Raw genomic sequence first — 22,803 nt, forward strand, 5'->3', positions numbered from 1 at the left:
ATTGACATACATTAACACAGAGTAAATCATGCAATTTAAGGGGATATAATTTCGCTGACCAATTTTTTTTTTCAATTTAAAAAAGGAAAGTCTGAAGGTCATTTGCAAGTTAGAGTGAAATACTTCTGTGAGCCACTGAAACACAAAAGAAGGTGAACAGATTTAAAGCGCAGAATGTGTTTCTCTTCATGCAATCATAGTTCAGTGGTGACTTTGTTAACTTTGTATAAATGCAATATGCAGTCTTTCATATGTGTAAGGAGCGGAAATGAAGTCCCCTACCCTCCTAAAAAGGATATGGAAGGGCTAACTATGGGATTTCAAAATATCCTTTCCAGAATGTTACAGTAACACTATGGCAGTGTGTGGCAGTGTTCAATAGCTGTTCAAGTATCTGAAATGAACATACTATTGCAGGCTGCAGTCAGTAGGTGTATGGTTCCGAATGCCTTAATTAGAATTAATCAGTAGTTTACAAAGGGGAGATGAAATTAAAGGTCTAAAAACAAATACTGTTTACTGATGACTCACTGAAGGAGAGACAGAATGCTGTAGTATAATCAAGAGAATAGTGTTGTATAAAGTAGAAAGTAGAGGATTTGGCTTAGAGGCAGTAGTTGGTATTTGCAAGATGCTCTGCACTATCCAATTGGGTGTTATCCAGACAGGTTTTGGTGGTGTTGCACTTTGCTATGTTGTGCAGGGGATGCTTCTTCCAAGCCCCTCATGTGACTTCAGCTAGCAGTGAGTCAGAATGTTTTTCTTCTCTGCTACAATAAAAACCTTCAGTTAAGGAACAGGGTGGATGTTTTTAAGGGCATGCAAGCAAATTATATTTCTCAGTGCCGCCCACTGCAATACAGAGCTTTTAGAGTATTAATGTTTGATGATAAGTAACATCAAGGTAGAGTAGTCATGAAGAAGGTAAAAATAGACTTCAGTTAGAGAAGAGGTTTTATTTCAAACTTCCCTCTAAATTAAGCAGAAGAACAACTTCCCCTGGAAGCGAATAGCTAGTCATTGGACTTGGTTCTTTCTTAGTGCTATGAAAAAGCTGAAAAAGCTTAACTTAAAACAGACTTGTTAAGAAAGGAAGTTTAAGAGTCCCTGCTTATCGTAATTTATGTCTGTCCACTCTTTCAAGTAGTATGAAATGTGTTTTGCATATTCTGGATGGAGGTTGTTTTAACAAATATACTGCATAGTAGCTATTGTTATGAGTTAGTTACACTTAGTCTGAATTTCTTCTCAGTCTCCAGTTGAAGTGCAGTTATAGAGTCAATGGATGTGGGTTTCTTTGGGATTCTTTAAGTTAATGAGAAACTGGAATCATAAATCATTCACTATATCCACCATAAAGAAGATAAAACTAGAGTAAATAATGTCCCCTCTTCCCCTTCAGCATTTTTTTTTCCCTTAAGGGACAGTAAGAGAAAGATAGGAGTGAAAAGATTGTGAATTTGTATTGCTTTTTCCTCCCAAATACCATCCCTTTGGTTTGTTCCCTAACAGACCAACCTTTTTTTTTTTTTTTTTAATAGACTGCGTGTTTGGATCTTTGATGTAAATTGTGGTAGCTCCTCTGACTTTAGCACAGCTGAGCTGTTTTACATGGGCTGAGGTTTACCACAGAATGTAGTACACTAATATATTTCTATGCAACTCTATAAGTTATGTCAGAATTCTGTAGCTTCTCCTTGTGGGAGGTTCTTTTTAAATGTTTTTATGATTAAAATTGCAATGTCAAATGCAGATGTGTGATAAATTTGTTTAAGATATGTTGTGTTATGGCAGTGTTTTTCAGAGCTTTTCTAATGGCTTAATCTTCAGCTAGTGCAATTGGTCCATCAGATTATTTTCTTGTATTTCTATTAGTCCCTTCTCCCCATGTTTCTCTATTTTCCTTAATTTCATTTCTCTTACTTTTTTCCCTGTCTCTGTCTGGTCTCATCAGAGTTCTCTCTGATTGAACACTCAGGACAGAGTGAGGAAGATATCTTAGATACCTCTCGGATAAGTTCATTTTGGCACGATAAGGTCCAAGTGACAGAGAAGATTAAATAATGAGTAAGGGAGGTTCAGATGCAGTAAGATTACCCACTTGCAGTACTCAGTTAGGTCAACTGGTGGTCTTTAATAAACACTTTTTTCCTTTTTCTTGGCAAAATACACACATTTCTCAACCACCATCACCACCAAAATAGATTCACAAATCCTCAGAGGTTAAGATCGGATTGCCTTTAAAAATCCAAAGAAGTATGCACAAAATGCAAAGTAAGCCACTGTCCTGTAATTGCCAATCTTAGCCTATGGAGATCTGCAGAGCAGTCACTGTCATATGATGTGGTGATAATGTGTTTTGTCTAGTGTCATACCAGTGACTTCTAGTGTCATTTCACTGCTTTTCTGTTTTTCCCAAGAGATAGTGAATGCCATTAGACGAAACTTTTTTGCTTTCCCTGGCAGTTGGCAAGAGTATAGCCCAAGTCAGCCTTGCAGCTTGGAGGAGAGCCCAGCCTAACTCTTGGGATTCTCAGGCTTTTGTTGGGATGTGGGCACATGGCATATTTCTTTTACATACCAGCTGAAGTAGATTAGTTGCTTTTGGGAAAGCAATACTCCTTCCTTTCCACTTCATCAGAATTCTCATTAAATATGAAAAGATTCTTAAAATGAAAACAATTTTTATTCTATCAAAGAAACATTTTAACCTTATAAGCAAACCTGTGGCTTTGATTAGTTCTGAATGGTTATGAAAGTACAAGTGCGTTTGGCACTTTTGTGCGTTTTGGCGTCTGGGTTTCTTTGTAACTGGTGTTATCTTTTGAAATGCATGGACTCTTTAGAAAGGTGGTTTTGTATATCAGACATTTTTCAGCCCATGAAGTTAGTTGAATTGCAGTTTTTACTTACTCCTTTCTATTAGACAGCCTTATTTGTGCTGTGAAACCTCTTTTCTTGCTGAAGAAGATTATATAACTCCATGTATAACATTTTAATTTACAATCTGTGGGATATCACTGGACATTCATAGCTCAGGCATGATAATAACATATCATAACAAAAGACCATCCTGCATGCCCTCATGCATTTGGGGTTCAGATAGATATTCTTTGTATGTGAGTGTGCTCCCAGTGCTTTGCTCTACTATGACAGTTTCTCTTGTCTTAAATTCTCTTGCTTATGTACTGTTGTGCAATGCATCCTACCTTTCCTCTCTTTCCTTATTGCTACACCTTGTAAATAACATTGAAACTGCTTTGGGATGAAGTGGAAATCGGTTTAACAAGTGATTAGGCTAACCACATAAGGAAAGTAAAACTAAGGCAGCCCACCCTCAGTCTAAGTGGGCTAACTCCACTGCCACCATTATGGCTGACCCTTTTGTTGCTGCAGAATACATGATGTAGGGAAGCAGTGTCCTGGAAAAGAGTGACATTGTGATGCAGATTTATTTACTGTCTGCAGGGTGACTTTGATCCCTGATTGCTGCATTTTTGCATTTTTCCTTCATAAAAGTCAACTGTTTCTCCTCCAGTCCTGTCCCTCAAAGTATAATTTAAATGATGGGGAAGATCTAAGGAGCACTTGAGCACTGAAGAAGCTGTAACTTCTGTGTCAGTGTCAGTTGTAATAGGTCAGCAGCCACTGAATCCTAAAAGGCTTCAGTGCTTGGCCTCTGAACAGACAAAGCCATGACAGGAGCCACTTTCATACGCTTTCTGTGCTGCTTTTTCCACAGTTACATCGCAAACCAGCAAAAATTAGAAAGTATCAATGACAATGAAGTTGGATTTTACGTTGGACTCAAAAATCTGTGAGTACTTGGAATAAATACTTTTATTTTTTCTCATTTCTATCACAGAAGTATGTAGAGATCTCTAATTAGAGTGTAGGTCTGACTTTATATGTTACAGAGGACAGTGGTAGATCTTGCGCTTTAGCCATGTAGTGATTTCCTCCACACTCATATTGCAGCCATTTATAATCATTATTCTTATCACTGTATTGTGAATGGACTATTTTAACAGTTCTATCTGTTTTCACAGGACTGTGGTGGATTCGGGCTTAAGGTTTGTGTCCCGTCAGGCATTTCTGAAAAACATCAATCTACAATACATGTGAGTAAGAGGAGAACCTACCTTTTAAATCAAAACCACCTACCTCTTGTGAAATTCTTTCTCTTTTTTACCATTTCCTTAATATAAAATGTTTTGACATGGCAGACTTATAATGGCTATCTGTCATTCATTGACCTCAATAGGGTATGTATAAGGAGCTGTCAGAGTATAGGACACGTATGATAAGGAACTGGCAGATCATAGAAACATAATGTAGGCTGGTGAAAAGACTGTCTAGCTCATTATCTTGTCTCTAACAGTGGTCTCCGGCTGTGTCTTTTTTGTTAAGTAGTATAGCACAGTGTCTTGCTCAGCTGAACTTGAGCTGGCACTGCAAGCACCTTGTCTACCCTGTATGCATTGCACTCTGACTAGGATTTGACTGGATTTAGTTTCATTCAATGGGCCAATTGTGTTTTAGCAGCTACAGCACAGTAGGTGCATCCATGAGTTAGGCATATCTTCAAGTGTAGCTTGACCACTCTGCATGGCCAGAGACTGTGCCATGACTGTGAAGCAGGGTCCTGTAAGTGAGGATGAGCAGAAGATTCACCTCAGAAGTTAATGATCTGAGCAAATGTAGCCAAAGCAGAATATAAGAATGAGGTTACTTTCTTACCCAACTGCAATTTGTAGTTCCTGAATTTCAGGAGGCAGAGTTGGGGCCTAAGCAGCTTTTTGACTGCGTTTTTTGAGCTTTCTTGTACTTCAGATTTCACAAAACCTGATCTCGCTGATGTTTATTTATAGAATTACAGAGAAAAATGATCAGCTGAAAAGAATGACTTTGGGTTTTTTTTTAGTACATGTCTGTGAAGGATTGTAGTGCTTTTTGGTGGGATAGACAAAGAGTAAATCACTTTGCTACTTACATGGAAAATTGTGGATTAAGTCCATCAAAATGTTAAGATCATGTGTGGAGCTCATTTCCTCACAGGTACTCTGTTTCAATCAAATATTCAAGTATATATTTTCAGTCCACCCATCTTCTTTAGATATGTTTAGTACTTAACCCTTTGTTAGGTCCTAATGAGATCAGAAAAATACAAGACCAAGCCTCAGGCTTCCAGAGATACTTCCTTGTAATATGTAAGAACTGTTGAATTGAGTTCAAGCTTTGCTAATAGAATGAAATCACTTTCTACACCTGTGTTTTCCAAAGAATAGCAATTAATTTACAAAAGGAAGTGGATGTGAATATCTGTGTCTGCCTAAATATTATTGCTGTCCTTGATGTGCAACAGTCACTAGAAGACTGTGAACCAGACCTTGCTGGGCTGTGGGGCCATATTATTTCATAAAGTCCTTTATAAATAACTTTTACTATAACCATTTGGTGATATAAGGAGTATCCTTCTGAAGTGAATTTGTTCTTCTGCTTATGTGACAATTACTCAGTGAATTATGACTGCAAAAGGTGAAATTCCAGAAAGCTGAGTGCATGTGTGCTATTTGTGGAAATGTGCAATGAGAACGTACTGGCCAAGAGGCATGGTTGGGGAAAACGATTTAGTAGCTATGCTGGGACAGAATCTCAGCTTAATGCAGTTGAATAGAGAAAATTCAGTCTGGGATAAAAATGAACTTTTTGTTAGATTTTTCCCATTAGTGCATCTGCTGGAAAGGCATCATCTAGATGAGGGTACTAAATCTACCTGTCTAGAAAGATCTTATAGGGAAGAACAATAGAGTACTTTGTTAAGCAGATCATTTAAGAAACTGAAGTTGAGTATGTCCAGTCCAATATAGAGAAGACTGAAAGGGAATATATATCTTTTTATCTTTAAAAAGAGAGCAATTATGATGAGGAGAGCCATCAGTTGTCTCCACGTCCATGAATATAGGATGATGAATAATGAGTTTAATTTGTTTCAAGGTAGACGGATGTTTGGAAGTCTTTCATGTCTGTATGGGCAAGTAGACATTGCAAAAATTCACTGAAAGAACATGTGGACAAGATGTCTTCAAAATATTTTAGCCACAGGAAGAGCTTAAGCTGGGGCACACAGGAAAGCATGGAGTATCGGTTGGTGATTGGGCTTTATGAGATCTGTAGTTCAAGGTATGGACTTTCAGAAACAAATTAGGCTGGGTGACATCTATTGAATCTTGAATGTTGTGATCCAGGTTCTTATTCAGTCTCATACTGTATTTTGTTTTGGTGGGGACTTACTAAAGTTAGCAGACACAGGGTAAGCCCAGATAAAATGGAAATTTTTAAATGGCACCACTTGCTTTATGTACATGACAAAACAGTATGTGTGGGGATACTGTTTGTCAAGGCTGATCTATTATTCCTGCAAAAATGCACTTATTTATTTTCTCTGGGAAGTCTTGATGCATGCTAAAATGTTTCTGAAAGCCTTAGTGAGTCAGTGCTTGTTGTCATCAGCAGTAAAACTCCTGTTGACTGCACTGAGAATGAAATGCAGTCCCCATTGTGGTTGGGACAGCGAAATCTATTAACAGCTGGAATCATTTCACTTTGCTGCAGTAACCTGTGCAGATCTTTGAAACGTCTTCTATTTTAAAATGACAGTTTGCTGTTACCCCGCAATGAAAACAGAAACTGCAAACACTTTACTAAAGTAGCTGTGTGAGCTTTAACTGCAGTTTTCTCTTTCTTAAATGAAAAATCTTTTGATATATTTAAGGATCTTTATTATATGAATACAGCATTTGTTTCCTGAGTCATCTAAGAAAGTCAGAATATAAGGAACCTGTTAAGAGATTTCCTTAAGCATTTTTTTCATTATCTTCTTTTCTTACGCAAACGTTTGCAGCCTAAATGCCTTTCTAGGGTCATGGATGATAAGAAGGCTTGGGTAATAATATTTAAAAAAGCTACCAAACAAACTGGAAGAGAATTGCTCAAATAGATGGTATTTAAATGCAGTTAATAATCTCACTTATCTATTTCCAATATTCTCATTGACCTTGGACTCACATTAATCAACAGTCACATTTAACTGCTAGTTTAGTAGTTCTGTAATTTATAGGTTTGTCTGCTACTAACAGTAATTTTAATGGACTTGTGTAATACGCATACAAGGTATTCTGTCAGTATCTTTAAAAGCAAAAATATATTTTACAGCGAGAGTTTATTTCCTGGAATATTGAAACATGGCTTTGGTTATGTGCCAGGCTTTGAATAATAGCACTTGTGAAAGGCATAAATGTGCATGTATTGTATGCGTATAAGTCTAAGTATTAAGATATGTTTACTTGTCTACTAGGTTTAGGAAAAGCAGACAAATTAGTGTTTAAAAAGCAGACAAATTAGTGTCAAAATAGTGAGACCTAGCAGCAATTTTCCCATGTGCGCATACAAGGCTGGTTCCAGCTGTAGGCAGATCATGCAGTTGCCTGTGGAGGGAGACTGAGCTCAGCAAAATGTCCACTTTTTTATCTCTTTTCCATGGTTCTCCTTAGGTCTATTCTCCCTCTTAATTTTCTCTTCCTGTGTGGAGCCCTAAAGGCAGTAGAGCGAGTGGCACAGTGATGTTTCAGAGAAGTGCTGTGCTTGTGTTGCTACCTGGGTGAATATTTTCATAGCTTCTCAAGCTGCTGTTGCACTCCCTGAATTGCCACAACTTGACTTTTATCATGGCTAGTTCGTTTAAAGTGAGCTTAATATTTGTATATAGAATACAGTCATGCTTTTGACTGAATTCTGGTCTTGTTCTTCGATGCTGCTTTAGAGACAAGCTCTCTGCTCCAACACTTTTTTTTAGGCTTTAGAATCCCAGATGGATCATCTTTGGGCTGCTCACCATGATCTTTTTTGTGTGTAGTAGAACCAGGGAACTAATTTATATTCTCTTTCCATGTAACTGGAAGTGCGGGCCTTAACTACTCCATAATAAGCCTGGTAGTGATTTTTTCACTTAACATGAATTAGAAAGACCACAGCAGGCATCTTTATAATCAATATAAAGTGCTCAGCTTCTGAAAAAAAAAATTATAGCAGTAAATTTACTGTCAAAGTATCTTTTAAAATGATAATTCTATAATGGTGGCCTGAAAAATTTCTGTTGAATTACTGGTCAACTTGAAAAACCTTAAGACACTGAACTACCTGGAGTAAAGGGCTATGATCTTGGAATTACTAAATATATCAACACGTGACCAGGAATATAGGCACAGGAATTAGTTTTGTTACTCTTTGTGCTGCTTCTCACTTTCTTTTTCTGGTATGCATCAAGTACAGCTGGTAAAAATTTGAAGAAACAATTACAGCCACTAAGACGGTTTTGTAAGCTGGATTTGTTAAACATTTTGTGCAAAACAAAATGGCTTCAGCTGGACAGAGATTTTCCTGAGGAGTCCATTGTCTGATGGTTAGGTCATCCTGGTATGGAAGTGTAGTCCTGTGCTGTGTAGAAATCAGGAGCCAAATCTGGTCCTCACATGACATGGAGTACATTGCCTCCCACTAGCAAGTGGCCTGGGCACCTGTCTGCAAGTGGAGGCCCATGTATATATGGTTGTCCTTAGATAAGGGTGGGATTTAGATGTTGTGCAGGTAGGAAAAGCAGGTACTTGCCTCATTTCGGGGTGCCATGGAGACATCCACACGTACTGCTTAGCAGTGTCAGAATTAGAGGAACTTTCCCACATGGTCAGTGAAGTGTCATGCACAGAATGGTAAAATGTTATGTTCCATGTTGCCTTGATGCTGGAAAGAAAAGCCCATGTCCATATGAGAATTTAGCTCAACATTTCAATGTACAATTTCTGCTTACTAGTGAAAAAATCTTAGTGGCATTTTTTTACTCAAACATGTCTTTTGTCAGATGTGCAAAGTATACTTAAATTTTGATATACTTCATCAGGGTCAATGAGATGCATCCACCAGCATCTGCTACAGGTCAGGCTAGTTCATCTGACAACATTAGAAACACACAATTTGTAAACTTCAGATGGTTGCTTGCTGGAAGGAAACAACAAAGAAGTATGGTACATAAAATTTTGTAAGGATTCTGCTCTAAAACTTTGTAGAAGATCCAACTTTCACCCTTGTAATTTCTCTAAAAACTGACTTGTACTCAGAAATCAAGGACTAAAAATTCAGGAATTAAACACTATGTTCTTTAGTCAGGGTGAAAAGAAGGTTTAATCCCTGCTTTTAAATGCAGTGCAGCTATAGACATGGAGCCCCTATGGCGCCTTTTATAATACCACATAAAACTCATGTGGTATTTTGGCTCATAACACTGATTTGCACTGTACTGCTGGCAGTTTTACAGCTTATTGCTCTCACTGTCTTTAATTGGTGAACTGGTAAGTCAATAGAGGAACAACATTATTTTGGGTTGGGGTGGAGAGGGCAATTTTGTAAGCCTGTGAGGGGGGTTAATATTTCTGATTCACATGAACTTTTCTTTGCATAATGGGAGAGGACCTTTCACTTAATTTCCACTGGAAACCGTAAGTGCTTAATTGACATAAAAAAGCCCAATATAGGCATTTTACAGTTTTCCTTTTGATCTTCCATGTGAGTGCATATTGTACATGCAATTTGAAAAGAATAACTAAAAGGCTCTGATGTGGATGTGTGCTAGCATGTAAGGAGGGTTTATGTGAGTACAGAGTATGGTGCAGCATCAAAGGAAGGGATACACCCACTTCACTTATGAATAAATTGAGCATGTAATTAACACCTGGACTCGACAAAATACTTTTGAAACACAATTAAATCTGCTGCTTTTCTGCAATGAGCAGAAGGGCTAAAAGTGAAAATATTGTCCCATGCTGACTTTGATTTTGAATGTATTTGACTTCAGATATAGATGGAATTCAGATGCTTGAAACCCATCAAGCTGCAAAAAAAGCACAATTTCATTTCAACTGAAGTAAAAGAAATTTAGGGACAGTTTTAGTTCTTCAAGAGAGACCAACTCTATTTTCAGTTTAAGAAGAAGCAATCCTAATTAATGCAATCTTTCTCTTTTCCCATAGTAATTTATCCAGAAACAAGCTCTCAAGTTTGTCCAAGAAGCCCTTCCGCCATCTGGGTTTGTCTGATCTGTAAGTTGGCATTTCTTAAAATACAGCTTATCTGTGGCTAGAATAGAAGAATGAGACTTCAGAGTTTGCTCTGTTGAAGAAGACAGGCAGCCATCAATTGTTGGGAATGAAGTTCAGATCCAAAGAGAGCAGCAACGACTTAAATACAGAACGATTTTTGTTGCAGGGCTTGAAGGAGGTCAAGTACGTTTTCAAACAAATTCACAGGTTGAAAAAGCCTCTTCTATTCAGCTTTGAAATATTTTCATTGTTCGAATTAAAAAAATGACTGATGTTTTTATTAATTTGAGTTAGTTTAGCACAGCCATTTACAGATTGTCAAATGATTTATCTGACTTACATTCTTATATATATTGGCTCTACAGCTGCTATGACTCTAGTAGGATTTAAGAAAGTTTTTGGCTTCCCTTTAAATTGCATTCTACCTTAAGAAGGCATTTACTAATGAAATATTGATGGACATATAGTTGCCAATCATTTCAATATTGTATTTTTGTCCTTTGCTCTTTCAAGCTGAGATTATGAATTAGCACATATTCCAAAATTTTATTCCTAAAGGCTAAAAAATGAGAGAAGAGGTCATAACACGCCTCTGTGGCAGATACTGTTTTCTAATATTTGAGGCTTGCAGAAAAGGTAAGGTCTGCAAATGACTTTGGGAATGGATATATCAAATCTTAAGGAAGACAGAGACCGTCTTTTGCATACATTTGATTAATGATTCTCCTCACCAATGTCTCTGAGAGAATTTTTAAGTCCTGGAACTGTTTTTCTTTGTGCGGTCTTTGAGTCTTTGATCACTGGCACAGCTGCCCAGAGAAGTGGTGGAGTCTCCTTCTCTGGAGACATTCCAGACCCGCCTGGACGCCTACCTGTGCAACCTGGGCTAGGGAGCTGCTTTGGCAAGGGGTCGGACTCCATGATCTCTAGATGGCCCTTCCAACCCCTACAATTCTGTGATTCTGTCTTTGCTAATATGTGGAACTGTAGAGGAAATTCAGAAGCTTTGGGAGGGTTGGAGCTGCAGAACAGAGAGAGGCTGCTCTCGTGGATCTCAGAGCAAGGTCAGAAATTACCCCAATGCCAATCTAAGAATTGCAACACAGGCTTAGCAGTACTGAACCTCTTTTAGTGAACTTCAGCCTGTGAGAAATGAAGTGTGTAAATCACAGTGAGGCAAAAGGAGGTTATGCCCCTTAGCTATGTTTTGTTGATGATTAATTTGGTATAATCTCTTTTTTACAGTGCAGGAACATTGCTCACTGGAATTCTCTTTCATAACTTGGCAGTTGCTGAGCACAGCCAACCACTGATGAAAGACTAGCTAGTTGCAGATCACTCCCATTGCTGCATGCCCTTCATAGATCTGTTGCTGCTGAAGCCTCTGTTGCTTCATACGTCTTATTTAGTCCCTGCCAAAAAGACACTGTTGGTGTGTATGTCTGTAGTTTCTGTGTTTTTGTAGACACGGCCTTAAATAATACGGTGAGAGACATAGACTTGTTCAGTGTGCTTTGTTTGGGATCTTCCTAATGTTTCTAAGCAGATAATGGAGAAACAGGGTCATCTTTACCCCCATGAGATGCAGAACTGTAAGGGTATGTATGCTTTAATGTAAAAAGGAAATTTTGACAGCTTTGAAGGTGTACTGTGGTTCCAGTTCTGTCAGTGTTTCCTTGAAGTTAGTTTGCTTCAATTAACAGGTTTATTCCCAAGCACAAATCAAGCCACTCTTGAACTTCTTAATCTATGGTGAACAGTTTCTTTTAGGTTCTGTGTGGAGTGTTTGCAAAGGTTTTGAAGGAGAACAAAGTCAGCGTTGCTTTGTGCATAACTAGTAAGTGAGCTGATGTAAGAAATACAAGGGAAAGAAGGTGGGGATAGCAAAATAGAGCCAGAAAGATGGAAGAGTGGTGATAAAACCAGTATCAGTTAACAATTCTGTTGATAAATAGGTAACATTAAGGTGAAAGATTAGAATGAGGAGGATAAGAATGCTGGAAGGGAATTCTGAGAGGAGAGTGTACCATAAATAGCCTGTGAGGAGGTTACTCTAGATCTGAAAAAGAAGTGTCTTGTTGTTAGCACTCATGTAAATCAAAACATAAACGGATGAAAAGTTCAGGCTAGGGTGAAGTAGGAGATATTTGCCAGATACTGTAGAGAAGGAAATGCTGCCTTGAAAGGTTTCTTCTTTTAGAACAAGCTGTAGCTGCAGCTGTAAAATTACAGCAAACAAGATAAAGACATGTAATTTCCCTCTGCTAGGTTAGATTCTTTTTTTCACACAAGCATATGTGGAGAGCCATCATACTTTTATCCAACATCCTGCCTATTATGTGCCTAACTGCTCTAATGGGTTTGACACAAGATAAAGCAGTGGAAGAAAGGTCTGCTCAGCCACTGACCAAGGGAAAATTGTCTTTTAAATGAAAGTTGTATAATGAAACAGAAGATGAAAGATAAATATTGTTTGGAAAATGCACATTGTAGTTTTGGATGCATGGGATTCTAGTATTCATACTTTGTCTTGCATAAGCAATTCTTATTCATGCAGTAGCGCTGTGGAAGTCCAGCTGATGATGGCTGTGACTAAAAGATTGCTCCTAAAGAGTCTGGCAAGAATGATCCCTGCAGCTTTTTATCCATGAAGAATTACAGATGGCTTTTGAGGGAACAGATTACAGCTCTGAAAACTTGAGCTTTTCATGATCTGTACACTTTGCATCCTCAGGAGTTAGCCTCCTGCACATTCAAGTATAAATACTGTAAGCAACTTGAGTTTAGTTTCTGTACATCAAGAATACTCAGGGAATTTTGTTAATAACAGTCATTCTATCTGTAATGAAATGCCTCAGACACTCAAATAGACTTTATTGGATCTCATCTCAGATCATCATGGCCACTGTCTGTGAGCTACACCTATAAGACAAAAAACTATGCTGGGTTGCTTCTTTTGTAGTTAGTGGGATGTTTATGTTCATATATCAGTTGGGCTGCATTGTACTACACTGTTTTTTAGAATTAGCTAATTAAGCTAATCTGTGGTTTAGATTCCATACAGTGTACTCTGTAGCTATTCTAAACATTTCTGTTTAAGGATAATCTTTTCAATTAGTGTTTCATCTTAATATTATGTAGTGCTTTTACTTTGAGATTTTCTTGTATTATCAGGACTGAATATTTAAGTTTAGGTGAATTTATTTTATATTATTAGAGCTTTTTAGAGTTTGCCTATAATGCATAACTCTGTAAGGAATTTACCATTTAACAGCAATAAACCATGACTTGATCTTCCTGGGGTAATGTCTAGCACAGAAGAGAGGAGTTCTGGTCTCTTCTTAACTTTTACAAAATAAAGTGAAGCTTAATGTCTCCTGGTTTACATCAGTTAATTGGAAACTGTGATTGAGCCCCTCTGTGATCATTTTGATCTAGGGCTGTCAGGCTTCATTCTCCATGGGGGAAGAACTACCTACCTCCAGCTTGCATTGCACTGACAGTTTTTGTCCTTTTTTACTTTCACCCAGCTGTATGCCTTGGGTCCCTCTGACCCTCAGCTTTTTCTGCATGCATGCTACATTCTGCTTTCTAAATATATGTATTTTTCTCTTTCCTGTAGGATATTGGTGGACAATCCTTTCAAGTGTTCCTGTGAAATTATGTGGATTAAGAAATTTCAAGAGACCAAGTTTTACACAGAAACTCAGGATTTATATTGCTTTGATGACAACAACAAGCAGACAGCCTTGATGGATATGAAGGTCCCAAACTGCGGTAATACTCTTTTAACACAGGTTTACTGCTAAATTGTTGTAAGACAGGAAAAACAAACATGCTTTTTAACAAGCTACCTTTCAGAGTGGCAACAGCTCTACTTAAGGAGAATGCTTGAGGAGAGATATTAAGCTGTCTGTGGTCTTTCATCCCACATGGAATAACTCAGGGAGCTTCACATATTGCCTTCTTTTCCTTGATCCTTTAAAAAATATACCGTTATTCAAGTGCAGGAAGACAGAACATGAATTATAGATAACACATTATATAAGAAGAATGTGCCTTTGTCAGACTAAGTGGTAGTGCTTCCAAGCTGAACAGACACAAAAATCTTCTTCCTTGATTTTTTTAAAGCTATCTGAGGTTAATGAAATCTTTATTTTCCTTCAAAAGTTCAGAGTCTAGTGCTAGGACTGAGGAAAGAAAATTCAGAAAAAGAAGGAGAAAAAATGTCAGCTAACAGCAACAAATTAGGGAATAGCTCAGTTCTTCACATATATAGAAATCTACTGAGTTCACTTGTATAAGTTATGGAAAAGAGACATAATATTTTGCAGCATATTAATTTGCATTAGTGTATGTGGATTTGAAGATAGTGGAAAAATGTCACAGAAAGGCTTCTTCTGTACAGCTTTGCTTCCTGTATATTGGACAGAGATGTCTGCTGTGGATGAGAGGCAGAGCCTGAGTGTTCCAGACACAGCATGAGGCCTCCTAAAGTCTGGAGTTTTCTTTGCAGAGCAGACAGCTTGGTGCTTAGCTGCTGGCAGGTAAAAAGGAAAGAGATCAGGGTTTCTTCATGGAGGCTGATTTGGACTGAAGCTGTAAGTGGAGGTGAATGGCAGGAAGAGCACAAAACCTATACTTTTTGTCCCTCCACCATCCACTGAGCATACTTTTATCCACAGAGTGTTTGGAGGATTCAGAACTGTCTGGTAGCTGCTGCCAGCCAGGAACTATGGAAGAGACTTGATGCAGACCTAACGTGGTGTTGTCTTTAATGTCAGAATTGTGTATGATGGCCATTCTGTTGATCATATTAGTCCTGCATCCTTGCTGGGTTCAGGTGTGGTAGTGTATTATGCTAGTATCTGATAGGATTAAAAATAACATGCAACATATTCAGGAGGTCTTCTGTGCTGCAAGATCTGATTTACTTGAAATGGGAGAAGATACCAAGATCATCTATGTATACCTAACCCCAAGGCTCAGCTGGATGAAATATGAAGTGAATTATGGAATTATGAATGAATCTGGTGATCATGGAAAGGTCTCCTGGTGGAGTGAGGTCAACTGGTATGAAACAGGCACTCCAGTGTAGTCTCTTAAAACATCTTTGGCTGATATAGTCACCAGGCAGCTAAGGATTTTCCTCTGAAAACTTTTGGTGTTAAATACCCAGTTTTAGACCTATGAGGCATTACTTAATTCTCCCAAGTTCTTCACCATATGTAGTTGCAGTAGACCTGACGCTGACCTGTTAATGCTGTGTAGGTGTATGTGTGTACATGTGCACACTGTGTGGCCACACTGACAAACACCTGACATGGGAAGGGAATATGGTGCTGTTAACTAGAAGAAGAAGAAGAGGAGTAGGAGTGAAAAGGAGAAAAAGGATAAACTGGAGTATCAGAGCATGGAATTGATGTTTGGGAAGTATGCACTCTGCTGAAGATTTGTATGGGCAACTGCAGAGGCCTGCAAATTATTTCCAGAATTGGTTTAATGTTGGTTTACATGGTTTGAATATCATTGAACTTTACACACCTGTTTTATTTTTTCTTTTATTTTTCCTTCTCTTTCAGTTATTTATTTATTCATTTTTACTCACTTTACTTTTTTCAGTATGAACGAATGTAGGATGTAAGTTTTTAAGTACAGTAACAACACAGCCCTTTCTTAGGCACAGGATAGGGAACCCCTTGTGAAGAGAAATGGCAGTCTTCATGAATGTGGCCTGAGTTCTGGATGGAGTCTGGAAGATCCACTATGTGGCTGTTTTTTTCAGGATATCTGCAGACATTTTCCTGTATTTAAAAACACAAGACAATTTCAAAAAGAAGCAACATCACCACTGGTGTAGTTAGTTCATTTAGTTTCTAGCACGTTCTGAGAGGCTATTAAGTACAACTGGATCAGAAGAGAAATTCATCTTTTGACATATGTTATACAGAGTCATTGTCTTTTTTTTCTGTGGTCTACATGACCCTTTCAGCTTCTTTTTATGTCAAGAGAAATTTTTGGGGCAGGCAGACTTCAGAATTTTAATAAAACATTTTCTAACATTCTGTACTAATAAAAGGATTTCATTCCATCTCTATGGCTTGTTAATTTTTTTTTATTTAGGAACTAAGCAAAAGTGCTCTTCTGTATGTGTGCAGGTGTTATTAATTACTTCATAATGTTATACTAAGTGGCCAGTACAGTATGTGGTAAATGTCTTGGTAATAGGACATCTCGCTACTGTGTGCTGTTAATAAGCCTCTTGCTGGGAAGTTGGAAGAGGCCACTGTGACTTCTTGATCACAAGGCTCTGGTTTGTAGATAATTGATGTGAAAATTAACAAAGTTCTGTGGTACTTTACTTATTGCTTATATGGTGGAAATGTTCATTAATGTGATGATTAAATGCTGTTTTCAATTTAGATGCCATCAAATTTGTGATTTCTTTTCTTGAGGTTTAAAATCACTTATGATGACTTGCTAGAAGATCCTTTCCAGCTGCAATATTAAAAGTGTCCTTCGGTTGTTATAATTTTTGCAGCAATATTTTTTCATTTTCATTTGGAAACTGCATGTTTATACATGATAAAAATTGTCAGGTTTTGTTTATTTTAAAGTCACACTTAATTACTATTTCAAAGGTTTTTATCTACTACTACCACAGTGGTTTTAGTATTAGAGAAATTGTGGTTTTTAGTTCTGCTGTTTTCACATCCTTTTCAGAGATAGTGTTGCTGCCTAGATGATCCTCTTTATATTTGTTTCCACCTGGTAACTTGTATTTGAAAACGTAGAAAGAGAAGTACATTTTTAAATATTATTAATATTAATAATTCTATTATTAATATATTTTAATTATTATAAATTATTACTTATTGATTATTTATATTAATATTTCTATAAGCAATGACTGCAATGACCACTGGTGTATGAGTAAGGTCACTTCTAAGTTCCTCAGTTTTTGGATCACCTGGAGCTCAGTGAGTGCTGCAGAGAGAAAAACAAGTCCTTTAATTATTAAGGTGTCACTCTCTCAGGTAAACATTTGGTCACTCAGTTGCTGTTGTTGAATTCAGTCATTGGTACTGAAGATGTCTTTTTTCTAGTGGTGTTTTGAGAGAGTTGTGGCTTCTATGACTGTCTTGCAGTCCCATGTGGATTTTTTTGTTGCTGTGGATCTCAATCTGGTATTGACATTATGCCTTATCAGACCAGTTTAGTTAGACAAATTGTTTTATATATGCTGGTGCTGTGCTTGATCTGGCTTTCAGGTTTTTTTTATGCTACGAGCACTCTGTGCTCATTTATCATATATATTAATTGGTCATACATGCCAGTTAAAGTGTATTGAACAAAATGGCAAATTATTTTCATATTATAATTTGTTGTTCATACAGCAAACATATGTGTGGACTGGCTATTTGTTTAGATATACAGAAATTTTGTCGAACCTGAGACAAACATATTTTATTTACGAACTTAACATTTTTCTCTATCTTCCCTTGTGCACAAGGCTCTGTAGAATGTGAGTTTTGCTCTTACTGATGTTTCTTGTATTAGCTAACAACACTTGAGAAGTTAACTGCTGTAATGTAGAGTTGCAACCTGAAGAGATGGGTGGCTCACTTCTTGCTTGGTTGGGAAAGCCATGACATATTTACAGGCAATGGCTAAGATGATTATAAATGGACTGGGATGGGTTTGTCTTCATTTCAGCTTCATTCCGGTGTTAGGCTTTTGTCCTAGGGGTTAGTACGTAAAGGAAATACCAGACTGAAGTCATGCAGTTATAAATTCTACAGAGGGAAAAAAGGCAAGGTGAAGGATTGACAGGTTTATTTCTTTAAATTTACAGAAAAGATTTGTTGTATTAGTGAGTCAATAAAATAAGCATTAGTTCTTAGGCAGTCACAGTACAAAGCAGTCTAAAACCACAAGCAAAGGCATAATCCAGTGGGTGTTGACATCTTTTTCCATTATCAGCCAGACTTCACAGATAAGATTATCAGAAAGAGACCATTATAGTAATTTTTGAAAAACCCTAAAACATTCTCCGTGTTTACCTTTCAGAGTATTTATGGGCTCTCTAGCCTGTGTTGTTTATTTTGGCTTGTGAATTGGATGTTATGCATGGTGATTCTATGTGTGGTGGCAAACGGTTCATATTTTCTGTTAGCTTTAATTCTTACGTGTGATCATGAGGTGCATAAAAAATGTTTTTTTTTCTTTTTTTTTTCAGAGAGTTTTGACAATAATTGGATTTAACTGCTCTGATGTTGTTAGGGTTTTCTGAACTGTATTGAAAAAATTTCACTGTTTCAATTTTTGAGTGAAAATAATCATTAACTTGAAAAGGCAACAGGAATCAGAGATGTAAATTACTTATTTGTGAGATGCATTCTTTGATCTGTTAATAAAGTGGCCAGTAACTATTATAGAGATGTCTAGACATATGCTTTGTAAAACAGGGCTTGTGAATGATGTTAGCTGAATACATGTAGTGTAAATGAACATCTTATTAAAAAAATAAAATAATAATAATAAAGTAGAATTTCATTTTTTAATACTGACTTGATTTCTGCATGAACTTGCATGAAGTAGGTTTAAAATACAAAGCTGATTAGAAATATAAAATGGAAAAGCCTGTCTTTGTACATTTTGAACACTATTCTAATGAGAGAGAATGGCAATATGGCTCTTGGATGTAGGTATTCATACTTTGCTTTTATGCTGTAACTTGCGTGATGAAGACTAACAACAGGATTTCCAAAGTCATTTTTTACACTCAAGAATTGAAGACAATTCATTACAGTGCCACTTCAGACATATGCAAACACATTATCAAGGGCACAACCCATCATTTTTCTCATTTATGTGGTTCTCTGAAAATGTTTTTGTTTCAGGGTCATGCGTTCATGACAGGTTGGCACTATTTTCATTATTTTCCAGGCATACATACAATTCTCCAGATAAAGCTACAGGAATCACAACTACATTACATACACTAAGTGGGTAAGAAGCCATTTGTTAGAGGCTCATATAAGCTAATCCAGGCCTCATTATCTTGCATTACAGATTGTTTAGCTTAGTACATCTGTTAAGCTTGTGGCTGCTGTATTCGCCTCAACCACACTGAACATATTTGGTTGTCTTTCGAAAGTTGATGTGAATAGACTGAAGCGTGCATACTAATTGAGAATGATTTCTCCAGATGTAATATTATTTCCTTAATTGTTCAGAAAAGTTGATAGAAAATGTAGCCATGTACCTTCAGGAGACTGTTAGCAAGGGAAGGGGATGATAATAAGGTTAGCAGCTTCCACAGAAATATGTAATCTGAAAATTCTTGTGGAAAAATTGTTGATCCTAATACTGGGGATGAAATCAATTAAAGAATTGAAGTTCTGCAAGATCCTTTCATAACGAGTACCTTCCTGTTAGAATCCACACCAGGCCCAGTGACCTGGAAGTGTCTGGGCAGATCATGAACTGACTTAGCTGGGAAAAGAGACCTTGGAGATGTGAGCCCTCAACTGATTTGAAAAGTCAGCAGCAAGTTTCTGTGCAGAGGCTGTGTCGCTCTACAGGTGAATTTGTTATAGTGCACACCAGGTTATGGGTCTTTCCTAGCTTTCACAATGGTGCTCAAAGCACTGTCTAGGATGTACAGATGGCACAACTGTGCCCCCTGACTGTTCTGCATCGGTTGTGTTTGTTACTGTGGTCATGAAGATGGGTTAGTAAGTTGTGTGTTCTTGGTGGCACAGATAAGCTTTACTTGAAGAAATAATGTCAGTTAAGTAGGGAGTGATGGAAAAGTATAAAGGCAAAGTAAGGGTGTGTTGGCTCTAGGAAATCATATTTGAAAAGACGATCATCTTCCGGTAGAGGCTGTACTTGTTTAATTATTTTCTGTAAAAGTTCCCAGCTGAATGTTACAGTCAGGCGTGTCATGATTGGAGGCAGATTTCTTTTAGCATACTTGGGTGGCTCAGTGAGCTGCCACATCACTGTCTGCTTCCCTGCAGAAAGACGTTCCTCCATAGACTATGAGGTGGGTGTTTATCAGATTCAGCATGTATAAAAACAAAAGCTGGACTTTTAAGAGGGTATGCTGAGGCAGCATGCACATCTGGGTGGTCTGAAGAGGTGGTCTGAAATGAGCTAGTTCAGTGCACAGATGCCTTCTTGCTGGTCATTAGGAAGTGGTGAAGGTATGGACAAATCCAAAAGTCTCCTCAATACTTTGTCAAGGAGCCTCTATGTTCAGACGCAATTTCTCCTAACAGTAGGAATTTGTACTTTTCCTTTCAAAAAGGCATGACATAATATTTTATTTTATTTTATTTTATTTTATTTTATTTTATTTTATTTTATTTTATTTTATTTTATTTTATTTTATTTTATTTTATTTTATTTTATTTTATTTTATTTTATTTTATTTTATTTTATTTTATTTTATTTTATTTTTTTATGTAAGAAAAGGAAAGGAGTATAGTGTAAATGGGAGGATAGATTTGTCATCCTTCTCTTGATTCAAAGGCATCTAGCCAGGGAAAATGTCCTTGCCACTAACCTTTACAATATTTGAGAATGTTCTATCTCAAACCTGTCAGACCTGTGAAAAATACCATGTTTATTACGGAAAATACCTTTCAAGGTTTGCTGTGCCACATAGAGATTGTATCTCTACTCAGTGGTGATTCAGTGCTTTGTTCAGTAGTTTTATATCCTCCACAAGAGACAAAGAGATTTTAGTCTAGGGCAGTTTCTTTAATTTACATTAAAATTCAGTTCACAGAGAGTGGAAGTAAAAAGGAAAAAAAGGCTGTAAGACATGATTCCCCCTCCTCCTTCTACTCTGCCTTTTACATTAGTGCTATTACTCATTTTAATCTGATGGAGGTTCCAAGTTACGCTGTACGTTGTAACAAAGTTACAGCGGAGTAGTGCCTAGTGGTTAGAGCAGTCAATGAAGCAAAAGTGAAGTTATGAAAAACCATGAAGATCTACGAAAGGTAGTAATTTTTTTGTATGTTTCTTATTTCTGCTGATTCAATATTTTACTTGTCTAATGTATTCTTTTAACTTTCACTGAAGATGCTTGTGGTTGCCATCTTGGAATAACTTCTAGTTGTTGAGATTTCTGCATGTAATCTTTGGGATTGTCTTTTTTGAAGTGCTTTGAAGAAAGAAGTAGTCAGGCTGAGTTTTGATGCAGACTTCAGTGGAAACGTGTCCATTTACCCTGTGGATGAAATTTGTCTTGGAGTTTATTGGTGCAGGTAGTTGCTAAATGAAACAGCTCCTAGCCTCATAGCTTAAATTACTAGAAAATGGTTGTTATCTTTTTATTTTTTATTTTTTTGCTTTGCTGTTTTAAAGCTATAAAAGCCCATAGGAAAAGACTTCTGGAATTCGTAAACATTCCTGTATTTTCAAATAAGGCAGAATGTTAATGAAATGATACAAGTAAACTACTTTTCTTACATCTTACATTGAGAAAATTGTGGTCAGGGGCAGTGAGATCTCTGAAACTTGCAGGTCCATTTGCACAGTTCTTAAACAAATGGCATTGTCAAATATTCTGTTTTCAGGTTCCAGATAATAGAAGTAGTGGATGTTTCCAGGCTAGTGCTTTAGTTAGTTGAATACTTCTTTCCTAGTGAGAAAAATCAAGACCAAGAAACTTGGATTATATTTAAACCTTAAGCGAGGGGCACTCTGTCTTATGAATCATAGAGGATATTTGATAAATCAGTGGTTCAGTGGTTCTGTCTTCATGTGGTTCAATTTGGTAGATGGTTGGTGGCCTTAGTATTAATGTAATTGTTCTGGGTGTGATATATTTATTAAAAAGATGATTAAGGATTTCAGATAGGGATTAGAATGACTTCATTGAAATTCAGATGTAGTTGACTTGTAATGAGAAAAAATGTCAGTTTCTTTCCTGAAAACTATTTGTTCTTCCCATGGAACAGGTTGACCTGCAAAAATGTGTCAAGCTAAAAAGAGATGTCATGGGCCACATTAAAAAACATTTAATGACAGTGTATCATGGCTAGACTTGTGGGAGTTTGAAGACAGCTGATGAAAATCAGGGGGTTAGCATGCAGAGGAAGTCATAAATAAATGCAATATTGAATTTACAATGTTCTCTCAGGTATTCATTTCTTCATCTTGTCATTCCTTAGGTATTAGTGAGGGTAATTGACACTATTGAGAGAACTTTTTGTTGAAGGCTTTCAAGCAGATGAAAAAATCTCAGAACTGAATGGATGAAAGATGAAACTTAAAAACTAAATCTGGAAATTATTATGTAAAAATTATTAGAACTGTGAAGATAGTTAACCACTGAAGCAATGTCTTGGTTGTTAATGGTGAACTCCTTTTTCTCCTTACTTACAACTCTTCTAGAAGTTGCTGTGTTATACTGGCTAGAACCTGAGCTTAGTTCTGAGAGTTAGTTATAGACCACAGAGTTTGTGTTAATTCTCTTCTGTTTCTTAATAAGGTAAAACACTTCCTTTGGTAGATCTATCACCCCTTTGTTTCTATCAAGGCCAGACTATCTTTTCTATAGAGGGTAGTAAGAAGCAGCATGAGGACCGTGAAAGCCCTCAAATTTCATAGAATCATAGAATCATAGGGG

The 22,803-nt window shown here is 37.1% G+C and overlaps 1 protein-coding gene across 7 annotated transcripts in view; it reads left to right on the forward strand.

Moving 5' to 3' along the window:
• Window positions 1-22,803, forward strand: part of NTRK2 (neurotrophic receptor tyrosine kinase 2) — a 203,253-nt gene that overhangs the window by 13,805 nt on the left and 166,645 nt on the right. For all 7 annotated transcript variants that reach the window (XM_065745542.1, XM_065745535.1, XM_065745536.1 and 4 more), the window contains exons 2-5: window positions 3,743-3,817; window positions 4,050-4,121; window positions 10,083-10,151; window positions 13,774-13,928. In XM_065745542.1, the coding sequence (XP_065601614.1) occupies window positions 3,743-3,817; window positions 4,050-4,121; window positions 10,083-10,151; window positions 13,774-13,928 (371 nt within the window). The remainder of the gene's footprint in view (window positions 1-3,742; window positions 3,818-4,049; window positions 4,122-10,082; window positions 10,152-13,773; window positions 13,929-22,803) is intronic.

The sequence above is a fragment of the Cyrtonyx montezumae genome, unplaced genomic scaffold, assembly GCF_038088225.1.
Source record: "Cyrtonyx montezumae isolate F1298 unplaced genomic scaffold, pur_monq_1.0 scaffold_36, whole genome shotgun sequence".
Lineage (NCBI taxonomy): Eukaryota > Metazoa > Chordata > Aves > Galliformes > Odontophoridae > Cyrtonyx > Cyrtonyx montezumae.